General features: G+C 38.5%; 1 protein-coding gene across 1 annotated transcript in view; it reads left to right on the top strand.

The window, feature by feature from the left end:
* The window catches only part of grik3 (glutamate ionotropic receptor kainate type subunit 3), a 109,664-nt gene extending 89,561 nt beyond the window's left edge, over positions 1 to 20,103 (top strand). The window contains exons 11-16 of the mRNA XM_078252430.1: positions 700 to 923; positions 7,553 to 7,671; positions 12,875 to 13,092; positions 18,469 to 18,694; positions 18,932 to 19,182; positions 19,909 to 20,103. Coding sequence (XP_078108556.1) covers positions 700 to 923; positions 7,553 to 7,671; positions 12,875 to 13,092; positions 18,469 to 18,694; positions 18,932 to 19,182; positions 19,909 to 20,103 — 1,233 coding nt within the window. The remainder of the gene's footprint in view (positions 1 to 699; positions 924 to 7,552; positions 7,672 to 12,874; positions 13,093 to 18,468; positions 18,695 to 18,931; positions 19,183 to 19,908) is intronic.
* The last annotated feature ends 1,981 nt before the right edge of the window (positions 20,104 to 22,084 follow it).

Below are 22,084 nucleotides of genomic sequence, written 5' to 3'. Positions count from 1 at the left end.
TCCAAACTTTAAATGAAAGACAAACCTTATATAGCCCTGCAACTTAAAGTCTCCCAATAAATGACCCACAGTATCTATGATATCATACTAGCGGCTGTCTGAGACAGTGATGAGATACAGCCTTTTTCTGAGCTTGAATGCTAACATGCTCATAATGACAATGCTAACATGAAGTATCTATAATGTTTACCATATTCCCCATCTCATTTAACGTGTTAGGATGTTAATATTTGCTAATTAGCACTAAAAGAACAGCTGAGGCTGATAGGAATGCCATTTGTTGAGCAGGTATTTGGTCATAAACCAAAATATTTGACATATTAGAATTAATCTGATGGTAGAGCTAAATGAAAAGTTAAGGAAGTTAAAATTTATCAGAAGGAGGACATGCATGTGTGTAACAAACCTTATGGTAATTCATTCGATAGTTGTTGAGACATTTTACTCAAAGCCACACAAGTCAACCTTGTGGTGGCACTAAAGGAAAAGTCCGGGGATCACCAAAGTCATTAGGATTCATATTTCGGGAATCATGAATATCTGCCAAAAGTTAATTGGTGAAATACAGTATGTCAGTTGGTAGACCAAAAGAAAGACATTGCATCCTATAGAGCAACGCTGCTATCTTGGCCAAATGAAAACCACTGCCAATATTAAAATATAAATCACAGCAATTCTCTATTTATGTTTCCATTACAGAGAGCAGACTTGGCAGTGGCTCCTCTCACCATCACCTACATGCGTGAAAAGGTCATTGACTTCTCAAAGCCCTTCATGAGCATGGGAATAAGCATTGTGTATCGCAAACCCAATGCCACCAACAACGGCTTCTTCTCCTTCCTGAACCCCATGACTCCTGACATCTGGGTCTACATCCTCTTGGCCTACCTGGGTGTTAGCTGTGTCCTTTTTGTCACTGCCAGGTAAGTCCATAAGTTGCATACTGTTGGTCCTATCAGTCACCATACATTTCTCCTTGAGGTCTTTCAATAGACATAGTAATTTACTCTATCAACGCAGCTTAAGATTCGAGTACACCTGCCAATTTCTCATACTGTTAGCTGCTGGGTAGTGATCACGGTAGTTATGTCTGCATGGGCTCTCTACAGCCCAGCAGTGGGAGGAGGAATAGAACAGAAATCTTCAATTGAGATTCAAAGTTCTATTCATGCAAGTTTTGGTTTCCTGTGTGATGTCTTTGGAATTGGCAATGCAGCTTTAAACGTCACGCCTTAAAACGAGTGTTTAAAAAGAAGATATACTTGCTGAAGCAAAAAATTTATAACTTCATGATCATATTCAGCAGTACCAAGAGAAAAGATATACATACCTGATGCAAATCTGATTTCATCAAAGGAGGCTATTTATAGTTGATTATCAGCATTTACATATAATTCTTTTGAATTTCTGGCAGTAATAAGCCATACAATTATTATGGATGGAAAGTATCTCTTTTATTGGCTAAAAAGTATCTCACTTTTTTTTTGGTCGTGAATACGATGAATATCCTGTTAGTATCATTGTGTATATTTCCTCCTGCTTCGCATGCAAAGTGATGCTTGAGGAAGTTCTAGAAAAGCCAGCACTGAAAGGAGTTCTGCGGCTTGAGAGCAAACAGCTGCACTCCTCTATCCTCATTCGTTGTTTTGAGACCAAAACTGTTCTGGAGTGGCTTCACATAAGTACAAAATCATCTTAAATTGTTGCATCAGTTTTTGTTGTTGGCCGGCCTAGATAGCTGAAAAGCTGCATCCTTAAAAGTGCATTGTATGAACATAAAACATACAGCAGTGAACAATAAGAGGGCTACTTCAGCACGAGTAGGTAATTTTAAATGCTGGACAGAGGTGTCACTTTGGCTTTCAAAAGCTCTGCTGCACGATAGTACTTATGTTGCAAGGTACCCTTCCAAAGGCACAAAAAGGAAAAATGACATGTTGGCTTGTGGATCTTTTTTTTCAAAGATAGATGACATGTAAAATATAGCCTACGTTAATGCTAATGTGGCTGTGAAAATGGCTGCCCTTTATTTTCATATATCAGCATATACTTAAAAATAAGGATGATTTAAAATAACTTATATAGCAACACTTTGTGTTCGTGTTTGTGTTTGAATGCATCTGTCAATACATTTATTTTTAGCCAAATATGTGATATGCGACATGTGAGTGTCTTTGGGTATTAAAATATTACCAATGAATATACACTATTGATGCAGAATAGCTGCATTATGAAATAATGCATAAGGGAAAGAAAACTACAGTGTTATTAGGGTGTGAATATAAATGTCAAGTGCAAATGATGGGAAGTACCTTAACATCTGATGATAGTACATGTTTCATAGACTGAGGTAGGTGTAAATGAGCTTTTTGTTTCATTGTGACACCAAGCTGTTTCCAGATTGCTTCCTCTACTGTACTGTACGTGTAGGCTGTACTCTTGGCCGACAGCTAATGATGTTGTTTAGCAGTTTTATAGGAATGTTCCACACACAGTCTGAAGCAACCTTATGGCTCTGCTTTACCGACACAGCCTTTTTTAGAAATTAGCAGCAAACCAGTTGTATTGGATTAGCACTACTAAATTGGAAATTGCTCTCAAAATAGGGGAAAAAGACATTGCTCTTTACTTAATGTGTGGTTTGTTTAAGCCATTTTCATGTGTTGTTTTGAAATGTACAAAGCCTCTCCTATTTTCCATGCCTCTCCACTATCACATATTATTTGACCAAAGCTTTCAATTTAACATTAAGGTAGAACAAAATGAGACTGAAGGAATTAATTTAATTGGTAGGAAGAACCACATTCATATTAAAAGCTGCCCAATGCCTCTCTGATGTCTGCAAATGTCATTAGGACACATGAATGTTAAGATAAACACTGTGAGATGAGAACACTAGTCTGTATTTTATTTTAATGCACAATAATTAAACTTAGGCATGCCAACATTGAGCAAAAGCACCCTCTTATTGTCCATCGGTTCAGATGTCTGATTGCTAACTAAAATGAGAATACCTGAATGATACCTGGAAAAGACTCAATTTTAGAGCCGTTTCGTGATTAACCATCAGTCCTGTTGAGTGTCTGATTAAAATAGACTGCTGACATATTAGAAAATATTTCTGAAGCATGTAATTAAATTGAAGCGTATCTATCTTGAACAATGTACATTTCAATCAATTAAAGTTTTCTAGAGATTCATAACAACGGCCCCTCAGAATTGATATGCATTCAAGGACTCACCATTGTGGGTAACAGTGTTGAGGACAATATTGTAGTTACTTATCTGTTTTTTTCTGTCATTAGCACTTTGTACTATATCTCATCAAAGTAAAAGATATGCCACATTTCATGGAGATACTATCTGGAGTCTAGGGGATGCAATTGTACTCAGTAGAGCACCCAGAATAAAGAGCCAGAAAAAGATTGTTCACATTATATAAATACATTTCAAAAGGGGAAAGTAGTGACATTTAGCATGTTTTATCTCAGAATCTGCCTCTGAAAATGGCTTGTGTAATACAGGGTGTGCAGCATTCTCAGCAGGTGTCAAACTAAATGGTAGAGATATAGAAAAATGCATGCTTTATGGTTTTGTGTGACTTTAAGGAGTCTTCATGCCTCACATTCTCAAACATGACATTTTATACCCTCTGAAAAATTGGATTTCCGTGTCTCGTTGGTCAACTTTTATATAATGTATATAAGAAATAGTTGAGGGGTTTTTGAGTTAAGGCTAAACCAGGACCAGTTGATTTTAAAATGTTTTGATGTGACATTTGATAATAGTTTTTACACTTAAACCATGAAACCAGTGGAACTATTGCATATAAACAACACAATAATAGCAATAACAATATTCTTTTGGGTGGTTGGTCATATCGCTATTTTATGAGTGCACAAGAAGACACATTATTAAATCTGCACTACTGTAGTCAGTGTTTTTATGTGAATAATGGATGTTTAATTTAAAAGCTGTTGCCCATAGTGATGAACCCACAGAAAACTATCACCAAACTCTGCATTTTCTCTCAGCTTTACAGAGCTTTTTAATGTCTTTTAGCACATTGTTTTGGTGTTCATGGTCCGCACCTTTAATCATCAGGTTCAGTCTTACGCCAGAAACACACCGCACACTGAAGCGCCGTGAAGCAGAGCTATTTTCATTTCGGCACCCATGTTCTCCAATCTCTCTAGCCACACCGGCTGCGATCATCGCGAGCATCAGAGAGAAGCGCAGGCATTTCAGTGGCACCGAAATGAGGCACCGAAATCCGCATTGCTATTCGGTCCAGTAGATACCGGTCGTTTAGGCACCGGTGCCATATTAGTACCGAGTTTCGGTACCCAACCCTATGCGTGATCAGGTCCAAATGTAGGCTTCACGGCTATTCGTGGCGCTTCTGTGTGCAGCGTGTTTCCGCTGTTACTGCTTTCGTCAATTCTGTATCAGTGAAAAAGCTCTGATAAAACGACCAATTGCTGACTGCCCAGCACCAAATAGCAGCCAAACTAAATTTGAAACTAACTGGTGAACATAGTGGAGCACGTAACAGCTAGAAGTTTTTCTGGGAGGCCGCTAGAGTAGAAGTCAAAATGAAGCAAAGTTACAAGTCAAATTAAAACCTCTTATCAGCCAAGCTAAGCATAATACTGATGTGAACAATAAAATAACACCTGCCTGTTATAACCCTGCAGATTGTCAGGTCCTGGAAGGCCTTCTTTGCCTTTCTGTACCTCCGTTCGAACCTCCAAGGGTTGTCAGGAAAAGTTGCTGTAAAACATATAGAAATACAAATGATACATATAGAACAAAGTGGAGAGCTTGTACAATCTCATTTTGTAAGAGAAGTCAGTTCAGTTATAATGATATTTGAATTCATGCAATTATATAGTGTTAATCTTAGGGCAGGGTAGGGCAGGACTATGGCCACTTAATTACCATTTTGTTCCTCCTCTCCTGTTGACCGAGACTCCTGTCGAAACTCCTGCAGCTCGGTGACTGTCGAGCAGGGCGACAGCAACATGTCATCGACTGGAGCAGAGGGAGGTGACTGGGAGCTCCTTAAGAGCATGAGCAGCTCATCCATCTTTTCCTCAAATGTGTCCATCCGCTGTGCCATGATGCGGGTAATGCATGTCCTCATGGCTATGGAAAAATGTAATGGTTTTAGTTGTTATACATTATATACTTGCATATGTGAACAACTTAAGTGAGTCTTCTTACCTCTCTGTGTGATGAGTCACCTCCCTCTGTGTGATGAGTTCTGCTGTTTACAACAACAAAAAAGTTAAGTTACTCTCAAGTTCCTTGTCATGAAATTGTATTTAATTGGAAATGGAAAATTCAAAGCCACTGTACCTTCAACTGGGTCCCAAGATGAAGTGGCAGGCCGAGCTTGTGTTACAATAGACCCCTCCAGCTCTGGGTGGCCAGCTGGTTTCCTGTGTGGTGTTGACTCATCTAAAAAGAAAGTAGATATGAATATTGGTCAGTTCATTTATGGTAGGTTTCTTGCACATGCCATTGCAAAAGATGAACCTATGCTGTTACATTAGACAATTGCAATCTGCTGACCTAAGAAAGGGCAGGAAGAGACAAACGCATCAGAACTGTCACGTGATACGCACTAGGTTGAATTTCAGTAGTTCCATGGTAGGAAATATGACTCTGGTTTCTTAAATGCATGCATAAATGTTAACTTACGGACAGGGCTTCCAGACACACGCGCCGTCCTGGAATGCTTTCTTGCTTGTGGAACGGATTAATCTTAAATAAAAGACCATACAATTTGTACTGATTGCAAAAAGAAAATTTGAATTGTGTAAATAATGTAGTCTGTACTTAAGAGGTCTTACCATTACCATTATCTAAATAAACGAAATGGATGTATTTAGACAACCAAGGAGGTGTAATCATTATGTCGTGCTAGGTTAGCCTGCAGTTTTGTGAACAAAGCTTATCTTAATACATCCATGGCTTTATCTCTCATCCACGTTTACAGGCTTTACAGCATACAGCCCTCGGATGTATCGTAAAATAAGTGTTAAACCCTAAACCCACATCGGCTATTACAGACATATAAGATATTACGTTAACGTTAGCTAGCTACCTAGCTAACTAGCTCCATTATTTAGCTTGAGCCGATAGCCTCGGCAGTTTTGGGAAACGCTAATAACGTTACATCCATGTAACAGGCTTTACAGCATACATGCATACATCCCTCGGATGTATCATAAGATAAAACCATGGATGTATTCATAGAACACATGGTGTATTACTGCCTCCAATTTGGACGTGCATTCAGTGAGTCCAACTGAGTTCAGCTCGTTACGCTGTATAATGCTGGCAACCATGTCAGAGCTTTCTTTAAGTTGTTTACCAAAATCTCCCACCTTGTTGTCCAGGTTCCTTATGGCGGCTAAAACATCACTGAGGGAAGGGCTCAGTCTCTGTCGCCAACGTTGATGTATCCATAGGGGTAGCAGCGCTCGCAGCATAGCTGTGGAAAGCTAACTTGTTTCCCGCGTTAGCATTCGGGCTAGCAGTCTTGAGCGGAGGAAAGTCTTTACTGTTGACGGCCGACAATGTCTTTCTTGGTATCTTTGTCCTACCTTGCGTTATAACACAGTCGGTGAGGTGTAGTCAGCATATGTTTTAGTCAATGGCAGTATTTCAGTTCGAATTTGGGACCAAACGAACGGATCTTAAAACGTTTTGTGTGCCCTGTTCGCCATCTTGAAGCAGACTTTGGTGTATACGGAAGTCAGGACAGGACTTCAATCGGTCACCTGAAAGCAGAGGCACCCCTACTGGCGTGGGGGTATAACGGTTGGATTTGTACACTGAACTGAGCCACTTGTTAGAAGTGAAATGTGAAATGAAAGAAGTGAACTTTTCTTAGTTGTGAAAATCGTTCTATTGATAGATTCTTAAGTATTTTCACCTAATACAATTAAAAAACTGAAATCACAAAAGTATTGTTTTTTAGCAAAATTGATATCAGCCTAAAAATAAATATATTCTCTTGCTATGCTGTTTATCTTACTTAGATTTTATAAGACCAATCATTTTTGAGTGAATCTAAATCAAGTGACTGCAAACCTTTTATATGCTACTTCAAAAACTTAAATGGAGCTGGTTTAAATAAACATTTTCAAAACCGCACTCAGAACAACCAAAAACAACCAAAAGGGAACATTGTGTGGAGGTACAGTGCAACTACAGGAGAACGTTTCAGTTGGTTTGGTTCGAACTAACCTTTAGAGAACCATAAATGTTATTAATGCTGTTTAAGTGCTGCTTTGTAGATCTGCTGCCGTTCTGCAGTCTTCGATACTGTAGTTGTGTTACTCCAAACCACAGACGGAACTCTAAAATAGCTTTAACTCTCAGAATAGCTCTCAAGCTAATATAATTCAGTTTTTGAAATTCTTTTTGAGGAAGGAATGGTATTCAAAAAGGATAAATATGATGTAATTCTTGCATTTCCTCAGATCTCAAACCCGATAAAGTTTTAAAACAGCTTTCCAACTTCCTTTCTTGTTCCCAGGTTCAGCCCGTATGAATGGTACGACGCTCATCCTTGTAACCCCGGATCAGATGTGGTGGAGAACAACTTTACCCTCCTCAACAGCTTCTGGTTTGGAGTTGGTTCCTTAATGCAACAAGGTATGGTGGCGCATACATCCTCTTCCTTGTCAGAAACAATTCTATCACACCACCCACCCCTCCCTCCTTTATCTGTGCACTGCTAGCTCTCTCTTTTTGCCTCTTTAACTGACAAGCTCCATGATTTCTATTCTGTGACGGTTTCACAAGACATTTACCTGTCAAGAACAACTGCAGAGCTCAGCCTTACATGACAAAGGAAAGCTGTTGTCACCTACTTGCTGTTTAAAAAGGGACGAGTAGGTGCCAGCCACTTGTCAGAGATTGTCAAGTAAGGATGGAAAACATTGCTGCATTCATTTCCCCATTTGCTGGCCCTGCTCAAGAGCTTTCTGTATGTTGGGACAATAAGGGTAAGTTGAGGAACATGTCTGACAAATGCCAGCTGTCAGCCATGCTACACTGGCTGGTGTGATGTTTTCAGCGCTGTATGACTTGCACTGAGAGTGACCCACTGTAGAGAATCCATATGTCTCACTCCTAACTGTCCAACAAGTAGCCCACCAATTAAATGTCACTGTGATCTTGTTTGATGCTGAAGTATAATTCTGACACCAGTAAGAACAAAAGAAGCCATGTATTCTTTAAGCACAAGAACCCAACAAGTATTACCAAATCCCAAACTACAAAATCAATTCTACCTTTTGACTGAAAAATCAAAAGGGATACAAATAGGTTTTCAGTTGCTAGGCATCCCTTAAAGGGATAGGTAAGCAAATGAAGGCCCAGAAATAACATAATGAAGTCAACTGTGGAGGAAAAAAAGACTTGAGTAATAAAATGCTTAACCTCTATGTAACAAGACAAATCAAGGAGGCTTAGTGGGACTCGGCAGTGGATCTTTGCCCATAAGGATAGCAAACACATTCAGCAATTCATTAAGCACAGAAGCTCGGCAGCACTCTTGTGAAACTGCATAGCAGCTCTGCCAATTTGCCAGTGCAGGCAGAGGGTTGCAGGAGTAGCACCAGCGTGCCTGGAGGCAGAGGAGGTGGACAATCAAAACAAAATGAGCTAGTTAGTAGCCTTTAATATTAAACTAAACTGGTTAGAACTCCCTATTATAATTTGTATCATGGCTCACAGTGTTTTCTGTCAATGCCTGAGCTCCATATTTCTCATATTTATAGTAGTTAACTGAAGCTGCTGCTAATCGGTTTTTTTATTCATTGATCCTTGAGTACAAATATTCATATCAGGATATCAAAGTTAATATGTAGTTCAAGTGTGTTCTCTAGCATCTGCATTATGATTATGGACATATGTTGCATAGTTCCTTATGTTGCATAACTGCTTCTACATGATTTTTAAACCAAACATATCTTAATAATGATCTTTAACATATTATTTGTCTCAGTTTAAAATTGACAGACTGATGGCTTTCCGTGACACCCAACCTTCACACATGCTGCATGGGGGTATCTGCAGCGAGGAATATTTTGTCTGTGTCACATAAACAGACATCCTCAGCCTGTCTGCCAAACACAGTGACAGCAGCTGAGATGGAAGCCATTTGCTTGACATGTTTAAAATGCAAATGGATGTGTTTGAGGGGATCCAAAAAAATCTACCAGCTTGTCTGTGGGAGGAAGGTGTCATAGACAAGACAAAGAATGCAAAATATGTGGAGGTGCAAAAGCAAACACTTTGTGTACTTCAAATGCATCCTGGGGGTCTCAGTAGGCTTTTACTCACAACAAACATATGTCTGATCATTTCCCGTAAATTGTTTCCCTACATAAAGTAATTTCATGAGCCGACTTATTCCTAATTCTCTTATTATCACTGACATTATTCCTTGATTTTCTAAAGTATATTTCTACTCTAAATATTACCAAGATGCATGGTTTAAAGCCCAAGATATTGTATTCTTTATTTGGTTCTTTATGCAATAACTATCTGTAATGGCATTTTTTCTGTGGATAAGAAACTGCAGTTGTGACTTTGCCCCTTATACTTGCAATGGAATAAACATTCCCATTCACAAGTGTCATTATTTAAACCAATTAATGAGTAAAAGCCTTAAAAGAGAGTTATAGTACAATGACTCCACAGAGAGAATGCTAAGTGCAGCTAATCATTCTCATGGGAAAGCCTAGTTCTCTCATGTTAAGGTAAGGCATTGCTAGTGGGAAGAAACACTCCAGAAAACCGGGACATCATATTTAGCACGACGCACTACTGCACAGAGAACAGACTGACAATTTAAAAAGCATCATTAGATATAAAAGTTATATAAAAATATTCTGTTAATTTTTTCAAAAGGAGCAGTGTCAGAGTGACTTCTTCATGATCTCCTCTTAGGAAATGTGTGCTGTAGTTTTAGTAGTGGCTATTATAGATAGTGCATCCATTATACTTACTATACATTAACTCCCCTATTGTAAATTTATATAGTATTCACAGAAATGGACAGCTGGCATTCAACCTCAGGCAACATTAAGTTTCAAAACAATGACAGTTTCCTTAAGTGCTGGTTAATTAAGAATATTTATATTTTTAATATTGTAATTTTTTGTAAATCATAAGAATGGATGATGCAACACATCTAAAAGTTAAAAATACAACAGTACAGTTTTTATTAGACCTCAACTAAAACAATCTTGATGTCAATATTATCAACAAACAGGCTCCCTAAAGCCTTGAAGCTAGTAAGTGAACCTTGAGTAAAAAAATTGGTTTTGTCAAAGTGCTTTTGAATTATCTCGTGAGAAATTAGGATTTCATAAATCATGGCAAACAAAGCTGAGGGGAGATTATGAGTAAAAGCTAAAGTCTAGTCTACCTCATATTCAACATTTCATTTGTATTTTTTTGTTAACTGACAATTGAACAATAGGACAAGGCACAATGGTTGTTACTGCTGGATTTCTACATAATGTTAGCAGTTAAGAGTTGTGGTGAGCTAATGTTTGAAGGGCTGCATTAGCTTATGTAGCTAACATTGTTTTCCATGCCAAACTGATATGTTGTATGGTATATAATGCCCTTTAAAAGAAAATTGCATTTCAGGAAATACCATAATTCACTTTATTTCTAAGAGTTAGATGAGAAGAACAACCACTCTCATAGCTGTCAGTTAATGCTAAGTAGGGAGCCATGTGATTAGCTTATCATAAATACAGGCTCTCTGAGACAGTAAAGTGTTAGAGTTTTCTCATCTAAAGCTCCTTTTGCATGTCTTTTTGTTGTCTTTTCGTGTATCTTCACAAGTGACTTTGTGAAGCACTCTTAATTTAAATAATATGGCATAATAACGGTGTATTATTTTTGATTACAAGTAAATTCCTGAAGCTGATCTCAAAATTAAAAATGCAGTTTTCCCATAATGATATTTGCACTGTTTTGTACTGTAATTGTCTTTATAGTCATAGGCACCTATTTACAGCATTCATGTGAATGAGCAGTGCAGCAGTCAGTGAGATAGATGCTGTTTTGGTGACTGAATTAGTATCAGTATAGTCTTTCCTGAAAGAACATTTATATTTCCTTGGTTTACAAGATATGAGTCCTTCCTCAAGGAAATGTATGGCATTTTGATACTGTTTTATGTCCCTGGCACCATATGACTGATCGGCTTTTTGTATTTATTAGTGCTCTGATGCAGCACCATATACTGTTCCCTGCTGACAATAGCACTTTATAGTGTGGAATTCAATTGAGTTATCCGTTGCTTCACTTCATTTTTAGTGCAACCAGAGAATACATCTGGATCTTCCCTCTGTGCAGTCATAGTGAATTAAGGGATGCTACTGTCGTATCTTGTTTGCAACCATGTAACGTCTTTGTCAAACCATAGAGGACAAATCCAATCAAATTTGGTAGAAGAGGTTAAAGAACTGACCACTCTGCCCCCCTTCTGTGGGCTTGTTACTCTTTAGAATTGCACTCATAAATCTTCTCAGTAAAGTAACAGAGTGCACAAAGCACAAGGGTATTTTAAAGGTTGTCAGAGATGAGATATAAAGTAACTTTAACACCAGTCAGTGAGCCATTGTAAACATAGTATTACTCAGCAGAGGACCACTCAAAGTCAAGGCTGATGCTGATGTGTACCGTCAGTCTGGTTATATGTACTATATCTTGGATTTATCTCGCTTTCTATTTATATATATATATATATATATATATATATATATATATATATATATATATATATATATATATATAAACCTGATTAGCTGTGAAATAATGTAATAGGAACATGGAAGGAAACTGTCTGAATTATACTTGTGTGAATCACACCTGCTATGTCAAAGGGCCACTGCAATGTAATGTATTGGTTTTGCAACTTGTATGCCAAGTGGTTCTCCAAAACTCTTTTCAGACAAGAGATTTGGTAACAGACTAGGATCAACTGCAAATGCTATTAATCATCCATCCATCCATCTTCATCCGCTTATCCGGGGTCGGGTCGCGGGGGTAGCAGCTCCAGCAGGGGACCCCAAACTTCCCTTTCCCGGGCCACATTAACCAGCTCCGACTGGGGGATCCCGAGGCGTTCCCAGGCCAGGTTAGAGATATAATCCCTCCACCTAGTCCTGGGTCTCCCCCGAGGCCTCCTCCCAGCTGGACGTGCCTGGAACACCTCCCAATCTACATTGCTAACTTAATGCCGCCATGTTTAAGTAGCAAGTGGTATTAGGTGTGATTACAGTGGTGAACAGTAACCTAGCTGTATACTGTGTATGAATCAGACTCTTGTGATGATTAATGCAGCAAATACTGGGCTTACACCATACTAGAAATAATGAAATTAGGTATAGTTTTTATATTCCCTCAGAAGCTTTTGATACATATGTTTTCAATGAAAACACATTGTTATCAAGTTAGATCTCAATGCAACAACAAATAATAATTGTCTGCGAGTGTGATTGAGGACATAGTGAGTTAATTAAGTTATTGCTGTCAACTCTAAAGGCTTACACAAGCTGAGAAAGGCTTTTGTACTTAATGTAGAAGCCTAAGGAACACACAGTTTACTGGTCTGATCGGTCCATTCTGAATTATTTGCTTAGAGTTTGTCTAAACTGCCAAACTGGCTTCAATAGCCGCTTCCTCGTTGACAGCGCCTTGATCAACAGCAGTGGCAGTGCCAAAAACATTTGAAGGCTAATTAACAAAAACGCAAGCGATCATGTTTCTGCATTTGTTTAATTTGGTAACAGTGTTGGCAGGTACTCTCATTTTGTGTTGTGTACAGGCTCAGAACTGATGCCCAAAGCTCTATCGACCAGGATCATCGGTGGGATCTGGTGGTTCTTCACACTCATCATCATATCATCCTATACGGCTAATTTAGCAGCTTTTCTCACTGTGGAGAGAATGGACTCGCCTGTGGACTCAGCCGATGACATCGCTAAGCAGACCAAGATTGAATATGGTGTGGTCAAAGATGGCGCAACCATGTCTTTCTTCAAGGTATAGTACACACAATAAAGAGTAGTTGTTAGTGGGTTAAGCTATTTTATCGTTATACAGTTTTAAATAAAAAAAATACTAGTTGGATAAATTACTGAAGGTACAATACAGATATAGAATAACATATGTCAACCACAATATAGTCACTGAAATTGGTTTTGTCATGTACTGTCCTTTACAGTGTGAAAACTACCATACTGTAGCTGAAGCATGCCAAGTACAAAATGTATAATAATCACAATATTAATAATAATGTTCTATGTGTTAAGAAATTAGGAAATCTGTTGAATCTTGAGTTATTAAGTTGACTTTGTTAAAAAAAACTTTTTTTGTATATAGTAGGCCTATGTTTCCAAAGGAAAACAAAATCTATATATATTTCCAGTTAGATCTTAATTCCCACAGCAAAGGCAAATTCTTCAGCTTCTCCACTTCTCTACACTGTTTGATGTGTTCCTCCATAATGATTTTTTTATTCCAAAGTTTCAGCATGCCTGCAGGGTCTTTGACTTTATTTTATTATTTTAAGCTTTGCTTTAGATGCTGCTGCTACTGTGATGCTGAATAACACATGCAACAGAGTTACACTTTCTCTGAGAAAGAAAATGAAAACACTGCACATTTCCATTGAAGGCAGTCCATAAGTTTATGACATTCAATAGCAAGATAGCAATACATTGATGCTTCCAGGGCATCTGTTTGCCCTAGTTTTTATGCCCCCAAAGATTTGTAGTGGAGCTCACACATTGAATCTGCTGAATGGTGTGTATACTGGATCCCCCAGCTTTGATTATGTAATTGGTCAGGGTTTTTGATATCATGTGGGTTTAAAACAATAGTAGTGTCTTGGAATTGCACCCCAGCGTTTTTATAAAATATGAATATATATATATATATATATATATATATATATATATATATTAGGGGTGGTACGGTTCACAAACTCCACGGTTCGGTTCATATCACGGTTTTAGGGTCACGGTTTTCGGTTCTGTACGGTTCTTTTTCTTTTTTCTTTTAATCTTTAACACAACAGAAATATACTTCAGCATATGATATGTAATATAAAAATTAACATATTGAATGCATGTTGCACAATACATGCACACAGTGGCAGTTCTATCTATTGTTTTATTTCCGCTGTCATCGTAGGTAACATGAAATCCAAAATGTTCCCACACACCAGACTATATACGACGCTGGCGCATCCTCCAACTCCGGGCAGCCTTCCTTATCTCTCCCACTTCCCATTTCTGCATGTGACGTGACATGCAGCACTCCACACTCCACCTGAGGAGCGGTCGGCTCGGCGCCTCTCAAAATCTGACGAAAATCTTTTAAACTGACCTTTGTCGATCAAAAAAGCAGACAGACTCAGCAACTGTATGGTCATTTCTCGCTTCAAATGTTTTCAGAAACACTTTTCGGTGAACTATTCGTAAAATACGAGATCGTATTCAGAATGAGACGCCATTAGTCTGTTTTGAAATTCGGGAGCAGCAAGAACCACATGACGCGTTCGTCCAATCAGCTGCCATGTGTTGCGTTTGTCACGCTCATCCCCCTTGTCGTTTCCAGTAAGTGTTTTAACATAGGTGTCGAAAGTGGGCACTACTGCAGTAAGTGGTTAGTGCACATTAACAGTGTACTGACGAACCGTGCGACGCACACACGCTCCGAACCGAGACATGCGAACCGAGACATGCGAACCGAGCGGTTCAGATGTTTTTTGATGAACCGTCGATTCAAAAAATTAATCTAATTAATTACATACTCTGTGATTAATTAATCTAAATTAATCGCATACAGAATTTTTGCCCGGTGCCTTAACCGAAAAAGGTACTAAACAACAGTCTGCAACATTAAAGAACGGCTTGTTTATTGCTAAGGCCATATGGTCAAAATTAAATGATTTAATAATAATGTAATAACTATAACAATAACTTATTTCACTAGTAAATTGCTGTTGAATGAGAAAAACAACCACCAGATGGGAAAAGGGCATTTAACAACAACTTTGAATGCACCACGAAGCTGTAGGTTACCAGTTTCATTGAACACACCGTCTGTGTTTTTTCCGACAACGGCAGCTTCAGATTGTTAGCTACATCCCGGTGTTGAGTCCTCTACAGTGAAATACAGTCACACTTTACACCGTTAACGTTAACTGTCAGCATTGTAACCGTGTTTAATCCAGCTACTAGCTAACGGTAGGCTAACGTTAGCTGCTGTCGGGTATAGTGTTAATTAGCATCACATGCAGCGATGTTTCTGTTTCCTGTAACGTCTGTTTCAGAGCATCCGAGAGAAGCACAGACATATCAGTGGCACTGAAATGAGGCGCTGAAATCCGCGTTTATTATTATTATTATTATTATTAATTACAATACTGTAAGATTATTTACTGTTTGCATTGCATCCCATGAATGTGAAATGTCTGTGATGATAATTAGTGTGCCTGACTCCAACTCAACTTGCTGACCCCTTGAAAAGAAATCCACCTTCTCTTCCTCTGAAAAGCCATGTAAAAGAAAGTTATTTTAGACCATTCAGTGCACTTTGATAAATCGTAGTTGTGATCGTAGCATCATAAATAGAAGGAGTAACAGGTGTTTAATTACCTCATCAGAGTTGCATGGCTAGAGTTCCCTCTGCCCCCCTTGCACTTACAGAAAGGCCTAAGGATGTCAGTTCAATGAGGCAGACAAGCATGATAAATACTGAGGAGACCGGGGAGTAGATAAAGGCTTTGCAGATGTATGTAACTGGGTGGATTCGGTTCTAAACTCATGTTTCGGTAACATACTAAACTGTTTTTTTCTGTGGATTCTACTAAAATGTGATATGATTTGTAGAGTTCACTCAAATAACTAGTCACCAGATAGCAGATAGTTAGTTATGAGCCAGTTGTGGAGACAGAATTTGTGACAAATCTTTAGCCTGTAGGCTTTTGTTTCAATTTGTTTGCGATTTCTGAGTTGATTCACTACTTCCACCACCTTTTACACGACTTTGGATGGGTGTACAACTTTCTCCTTGGTTTGTCATTTTCTCCTCCAAATATGCATCCTGGCCCCAAAAGACTAATATAGTATAATGTTAACTAATAACTAGATACATGATTAATTCACCAGCAAACAAATGTTTCAGTGATGGCTTGGTACTGTGATAGCCAATAAGAAGACATTATCTACTGTATAACTCAATGTGTCAATGGCATTAAGATACTTTCAAAACCAACATGTTGCAATACAAACATAATCAGAGGTTTGTAGCCACTGAGGAGCTATTGTTTTGTTAAATAAATATCAATAAAAACTGAAAAATCATTATATGTGATTGTACATCATAAATATAAAACTATACATATCTATATACACATGCAGCTATACATTTATACATGTATGTAGTTTCTGTCACCTCCATGAGGAATTCTAAGTAATGACAATAACACTGTCGGCGCGTCAACATGATATGTGCCTTCCGTGATCGCGCACGCGCCCCCACTCCTCCACGCAGTTGTTAGTAGCCGAGGACACAGAGGATTAAAAAAACATGATGGACTCTTCAGAAGAGGTAATTATCTTCACTCAAGGTTCTGTGCAGGAAAGTCACCAGACGACACAATCTTCTGAACATAGCCATACTGAGAAATACAGAGAGAGTTATGTGGAGCTCATAGTCTTAATTAGCTTTGTAGCAACTCATTTGGCAATGGCTTGAATGTAATGGACGTTCATTAATATCAAAAAGTTACACACTAAAGCTTTAATCGAAGGGCACACGTAAGCAAGTCAACGGTTTCCAAGGAAAGTAGCTTTCACCTACTGTTAAAGGTTGAAGGAAATTGGAGGTTGTACAGCACACCATATTGCACTCTTAGCAGAGAAAAGGCATTTAGGGGGAAGCTTTCTATATCTTTTTAAACTGTACATTGCTGTAATGCGAACCAGCATCACCTGTATGAGTTGGCCTCATCTATTTATCTGGGATTTTAAAAAATCATTAAATCCTGTAACAAAGATGCCAACTTGGCAACTCTTGCTATACATGTAAGTGGTACTTTTTATGCTCATATTATGCTTTTTGGCTTTTTCCCTTTCCTTTATTGTGTTATATATCTTTTTAATTTAATCTTTAGTTGGGTTTAGATGGATGGAAAATAAGTCTAACATTAATTTAATTACACTCCATTGGGATTTCAGTTTCATTTACCCTCGATTTTAGCAAATACGTTGCTAACCATGCCTATTTTGTTATGATACTTATTACACATACCCTCTAGACCAAAGCTGTGCTTTATTCATGTTATAGGTTTACAAAGTGAAAAAGCCCAAAGTCCACCCCAAAGGGACTTTCCATCTCCAACAGAAAACACTGTTCACAAACTGCTCCAAACAGCTCTATCGTAGTCCAGCCTTTACTATATCACTTTGTAACGTACATGTTATAATACTCGCCTAGCGTGGCACGCCCTCATACTCTGCTTCTGACTAGCTAGCAGTGCTTACCTAGCTACTGCGCATGTGCGACTCCCAACAAAGATGGAACAGAAGTGTGATGCCTCACTCTAAAACAGAGAGCTTAACACAGAGGGTGAAAAGAGGGGCTGCAGCAATGTGTAGCACAACAAAAATATGGTGTTTTTTGAAAATCAAACCATGTAAACCTATTCTGATATAACCTCGAAATACAATTATGAACCGGAAAATGAGCATAATATGAGCACTTTAAGCAACTAGGACTGTGCTTCTACTGTAGTTAAACATAATGGAGGACTTCTTATAATAGCATCTTTCACAATTTGAAATGGCTTATAGTCTTTAGACAGTAATTATCTAGGATTAGACATGGCATAAATGTGACCTCATATAAAATTGCATGAAATACCACACGCCTAACGCAAGACTAATGGAGAGGCATTCTTTTATTGCTGCTTCAGTAACACTTATGAGAATAGATGTGTGCAAAGCTTTAATTTATTGTCCTTTAATCCTGTGACAATGGAGATCTGTAGGAGGAATCATATAAACATATTAGGTCACTGGCTAGAATCTGTATTCTTAAATGTTGTTAATGAACAAATACTATATGTGTAGTCCATTCAAGCATTAAAAAAAAGCAGGTGTTAAGTAATTCATTCATAAGGGCTACAAAGGGGCCAGCAAGGTTTCGTGGTTAGCAGTATTTTCAGCGTTAACACTTTGGGCTATAATGTTTGAAAGTAATTTAGTTCAAGCTCAAGCACATTTTGTGTTAGTGGTAATAGCATTGTATATTTTTCAACCACTTTTTCCTCACCTGCAGCAAGGGAGATTGTTCAAATCAGGTTCAAAGGCACATTTGTTTTTAACTGGCTCTTTTTATCCCTTACAGAAATCTAAGGTTTCTACTTTTGAGAAGATGTGGGCCTTTATGAGCAGCAAGCCGAGCACATCACTGGTAAAGTCTATTGAGGATGGGATTCAGAGGGTGCTGAAGTCAGACTATGCCCTCATTATGGAGTCCACAACTATCGATTACATTACTAGGAGGAACTGTAACCTTACACAGGTGGGAGGGATCATCGACAGCAAAGGCTATGGCATCGGCACTCCCCTCGGTAAGACCTGCGAATACATTTGAGACTACCAAGAAAAAAAATTCAACCCCTTTTTATACGTTACGTGTTGCCTTTTGAAGGATGAGGAATTGTTTTTTAGACAACACAGCAGCATAAGTTGGGTTTTTTATTTAGCTACCAGTGAGACAGTATGCCACAGCGTGTTTATGAACCTTATTATCACAGAATCCAGCTGGCATTTCTTCCAAAGTAAAACGGTCCTTATGTTGCTTCCAGGCTCCCCTTACAGAGACAAAATCACCATAGCAATCCTAAGCATCTTGGAGGATGGGCGCCTACACATGCTGAAGGAGAAGTGGTGGAGTGGGAGCAGCTGCTTGGATGAAGAGCGTCACGAGACGGGCCCCATGGGTATTCAAAACCTGGGTGGTATATTCATTGTGCTGGCATCTGGCCTAGTGCTGTCTGTTTTTGTGGCGATTGCTGAATTCATCTACAAGCTAAGGAAGACTGCAGATCGTGAGCAGGTATATGTCCCCATAAATCACATACATAATGTGTTATTTTCTTAATTTAATCTTTAGTTGGGTTTAGATGGATGGAAAATAAGTCTAACATTAATTTAATTACACTCCATTGGGATTTCAGTTTCATTTACCCTCGATTTTAGCAAATAAGTTGCTAACCATGCCTATTTTGTTATGATACTTATTACACATACCCTCTAGACCAAAGCTGTGCTTTATTCATGGCTTTGAGTTCAAACACATTATAAAAAGGATTTGCATGCCTTTGGCTAATCCCTTGGAGTACTTGGGCCATAACACCACAACATTTACTTATTTTAACAGGCATAATTGCAAGTTGGAGCATAGAGAATTAATCCATTATTAGTCATTGGAGATGTCAGAATAGCATGAACCCTTTACTGTCATGCTAAGTGAGTAGTTGCACACATGTTCATGCACCATACTTGGTCACTCTTTCTGACACAGAAGCAATAATGAACCATGTGCAGGCTAAATGTGATAGTGGTGCAGTTTGACATTGCTGACAGCCATGGACACACGTGCGCACATCCACACACCAGCAGTAACACAACATGAATATTATGTTCTAATGCATTTTGTGGTCTTTATACTGTCGACAATCTCTGCTGTCAGAAAACATTTAAAGCTAAGGCATTTACCCCCCCGTCCCTCTCCCCGTCTCTTCTTCTTGCACCCCTCCCCGCACCCTCCCTTTTCGCCCAGAGGTCTTTGTGCAGTGCCATGGTGGACGAGATCAGACTATCGTTCACCTGCGAGAGGCGGGTGAAACACAAGCCTCAGCCTCCAGCCATGGTGAAGACGGATGCAGTGATCAACATGCACGCTTACAACGACCGACGACTCCCAGGAAAGGACAACTTGAGCTGCAGCACTGGGATGACTCCCGTGTTCCCATGACAATGTGCTCCCCACAGGGCAAGAACCTCCTGAGCAACATGTCAGGGGCCATGCCAGAGACTAGAGACAATGGCATAGATGGGATCACCAGATTCACTATTAACCACAGTGACATGGGGACACTAACAAAACATGGGCATCTCAAAATGGCAGCATCAGCCACACAGGTATGACAACATTCACCACTGTATTCCAAATCACAAGAGGTTAAAGTAATAATTGGGGGAGGTTCTGGGAAAACAGTATACCCAAATAATCAGTTTCAAGTCTGATGTTTACGTGCGCAGCACAAAAACACAAGAAAATACACATTGTTTAAGGAATGCTCAAATCAGTGAAAAGACTGAGAATTTTATTGAAAATATGGACTGAAGAAGAAGAAAGGTTTTGTTAAAAATGGCAATAAATGACAGATATACATAGAGGACAAGGAAGAGCAGTTTTCATTGGAGATCAGTTTTGCTACCCATTAATATTATGATATCAAGTTCTCACCTTTGTCCTGCTAATTTACACAAACTCCCGAATGGCCTTTGAAGGCAGAAAATAACGTTACCTCAAACATGTTGTCGAGGCAAACATTTTAATCTTTGAGTCATAAGCTGAAGGTTATGAGACAGGATCTTTTGAAAGCATGGTTCACAGGTACACATGTGATAACCTGTAAGAAAACTCTTTTAGTATCTGCAGTATTGTTGTTGATGGAAACCCATAGAGACCCAACTGTTCAGCAGTAAATATATGTTTGTTAAAGTTGTCATGTGAAATTAACTATATTGTTACACACAAGCAAATACTCATTGATGAAGAGATTGATTTGAGTAAAAGTACATTTTATGTCAAAATGATTTTGTACATGATTGTATCAGTTTAATATTGATTGCCAAAGATCTGACCATTCAACAGAACTAGATACAGTACAGTATAGGCTAGTTCCTTCTCATTTTTTTCTTTTTAGAGAGCACTAATCTTGCGTTCAATGCAAAGTGAATTGATTTGGTTTAAATGGGACTATTAAGGGATCTTGCTATAACAGTTTTTCCAACCATGCAGGGTAATATTTTTCCAAAATAAATTGCAATTGGCACAGTAGTGGCACTGTATTTGCTGGTTTTGCTAACCAATTCACCTTAAAGTACAGTATTGCTATTAACACTGTAATGTAAAACAGTCATTGCATAAGAATCATAAAAAAACAGCATGTCCATCATTTACTGATATAACGTCTTTCTTAAAACATAACCTTGGTCCTGTGTAATTTGCAAAATTATAAATCACGAAAATATTGAGCTATTACATGAACCAATTTCAAAGGTTTGTGCTCACCTTTGATACAAATGGTAGCATGTCTGCACATATATGTACATACAAAAACATATATACACATGTATGTGCAGACTGGGTTGGAAGGCATTGGATCAGATATTTCTGTACTTTTGTTTAATAACTAATTGTAAGTCACAGAGATTTTTTTGAGTGCATTTAATTGTGACGTATCCATCAAATTATGTGCAGGACTTGTGTGGCTACAGGACCATTGAATGTCCAGAATACTTCTAAACACATTTTTGAACAGTTAATTTTTCAGGTGTGATCTAGAGGCTTTTTGGCAGGAAACTTTTTGTTTTGCATTATGAGCATTCTGAATACTGAGCGTGGTTCTGATTTTAAATGTTAACACACTTTTGAAGGTTATCTCAGACTTGAAAGTCTTCAGTTTTTCTGATTAATTACCTGATGTGGACAGAATAAATTCATAGGTGTAGTGTATGAACATGCGGAAAGATAATGTGGTGAAAAGACAAAAGACCGATGATTATTTTGTGTGGTCATGTTGACTTTAATGCCTATTGAGTAAATATACTGTACATCTTCAGCAAATGTTATGATGTAGGAAGATTCGAGGAGTCTGTGAGCTGCTGTCACCTGGGAACAGCAAACCTCTGTGAGGTTTACATTGTCGATACGTCAAGACTAAAAA

This window comes from Sander vitreus, chromosome 6, assembly GCF_031162955.1.
Source record: "Sander vitreus isolate 19-12246 chromosome 6, sanVit1, whole genome shotgun sequence".
Lineage (NCBI taxonomy): Eukaryota > Metazoa > Chordata > Actinopteri > Perciformes > Percidae > Sander > Sander vitreus.
Note: the sequence above shows the minus strand (reverse complement) of the source record. Positions and strands in the feature narration are given on the sequence as shown.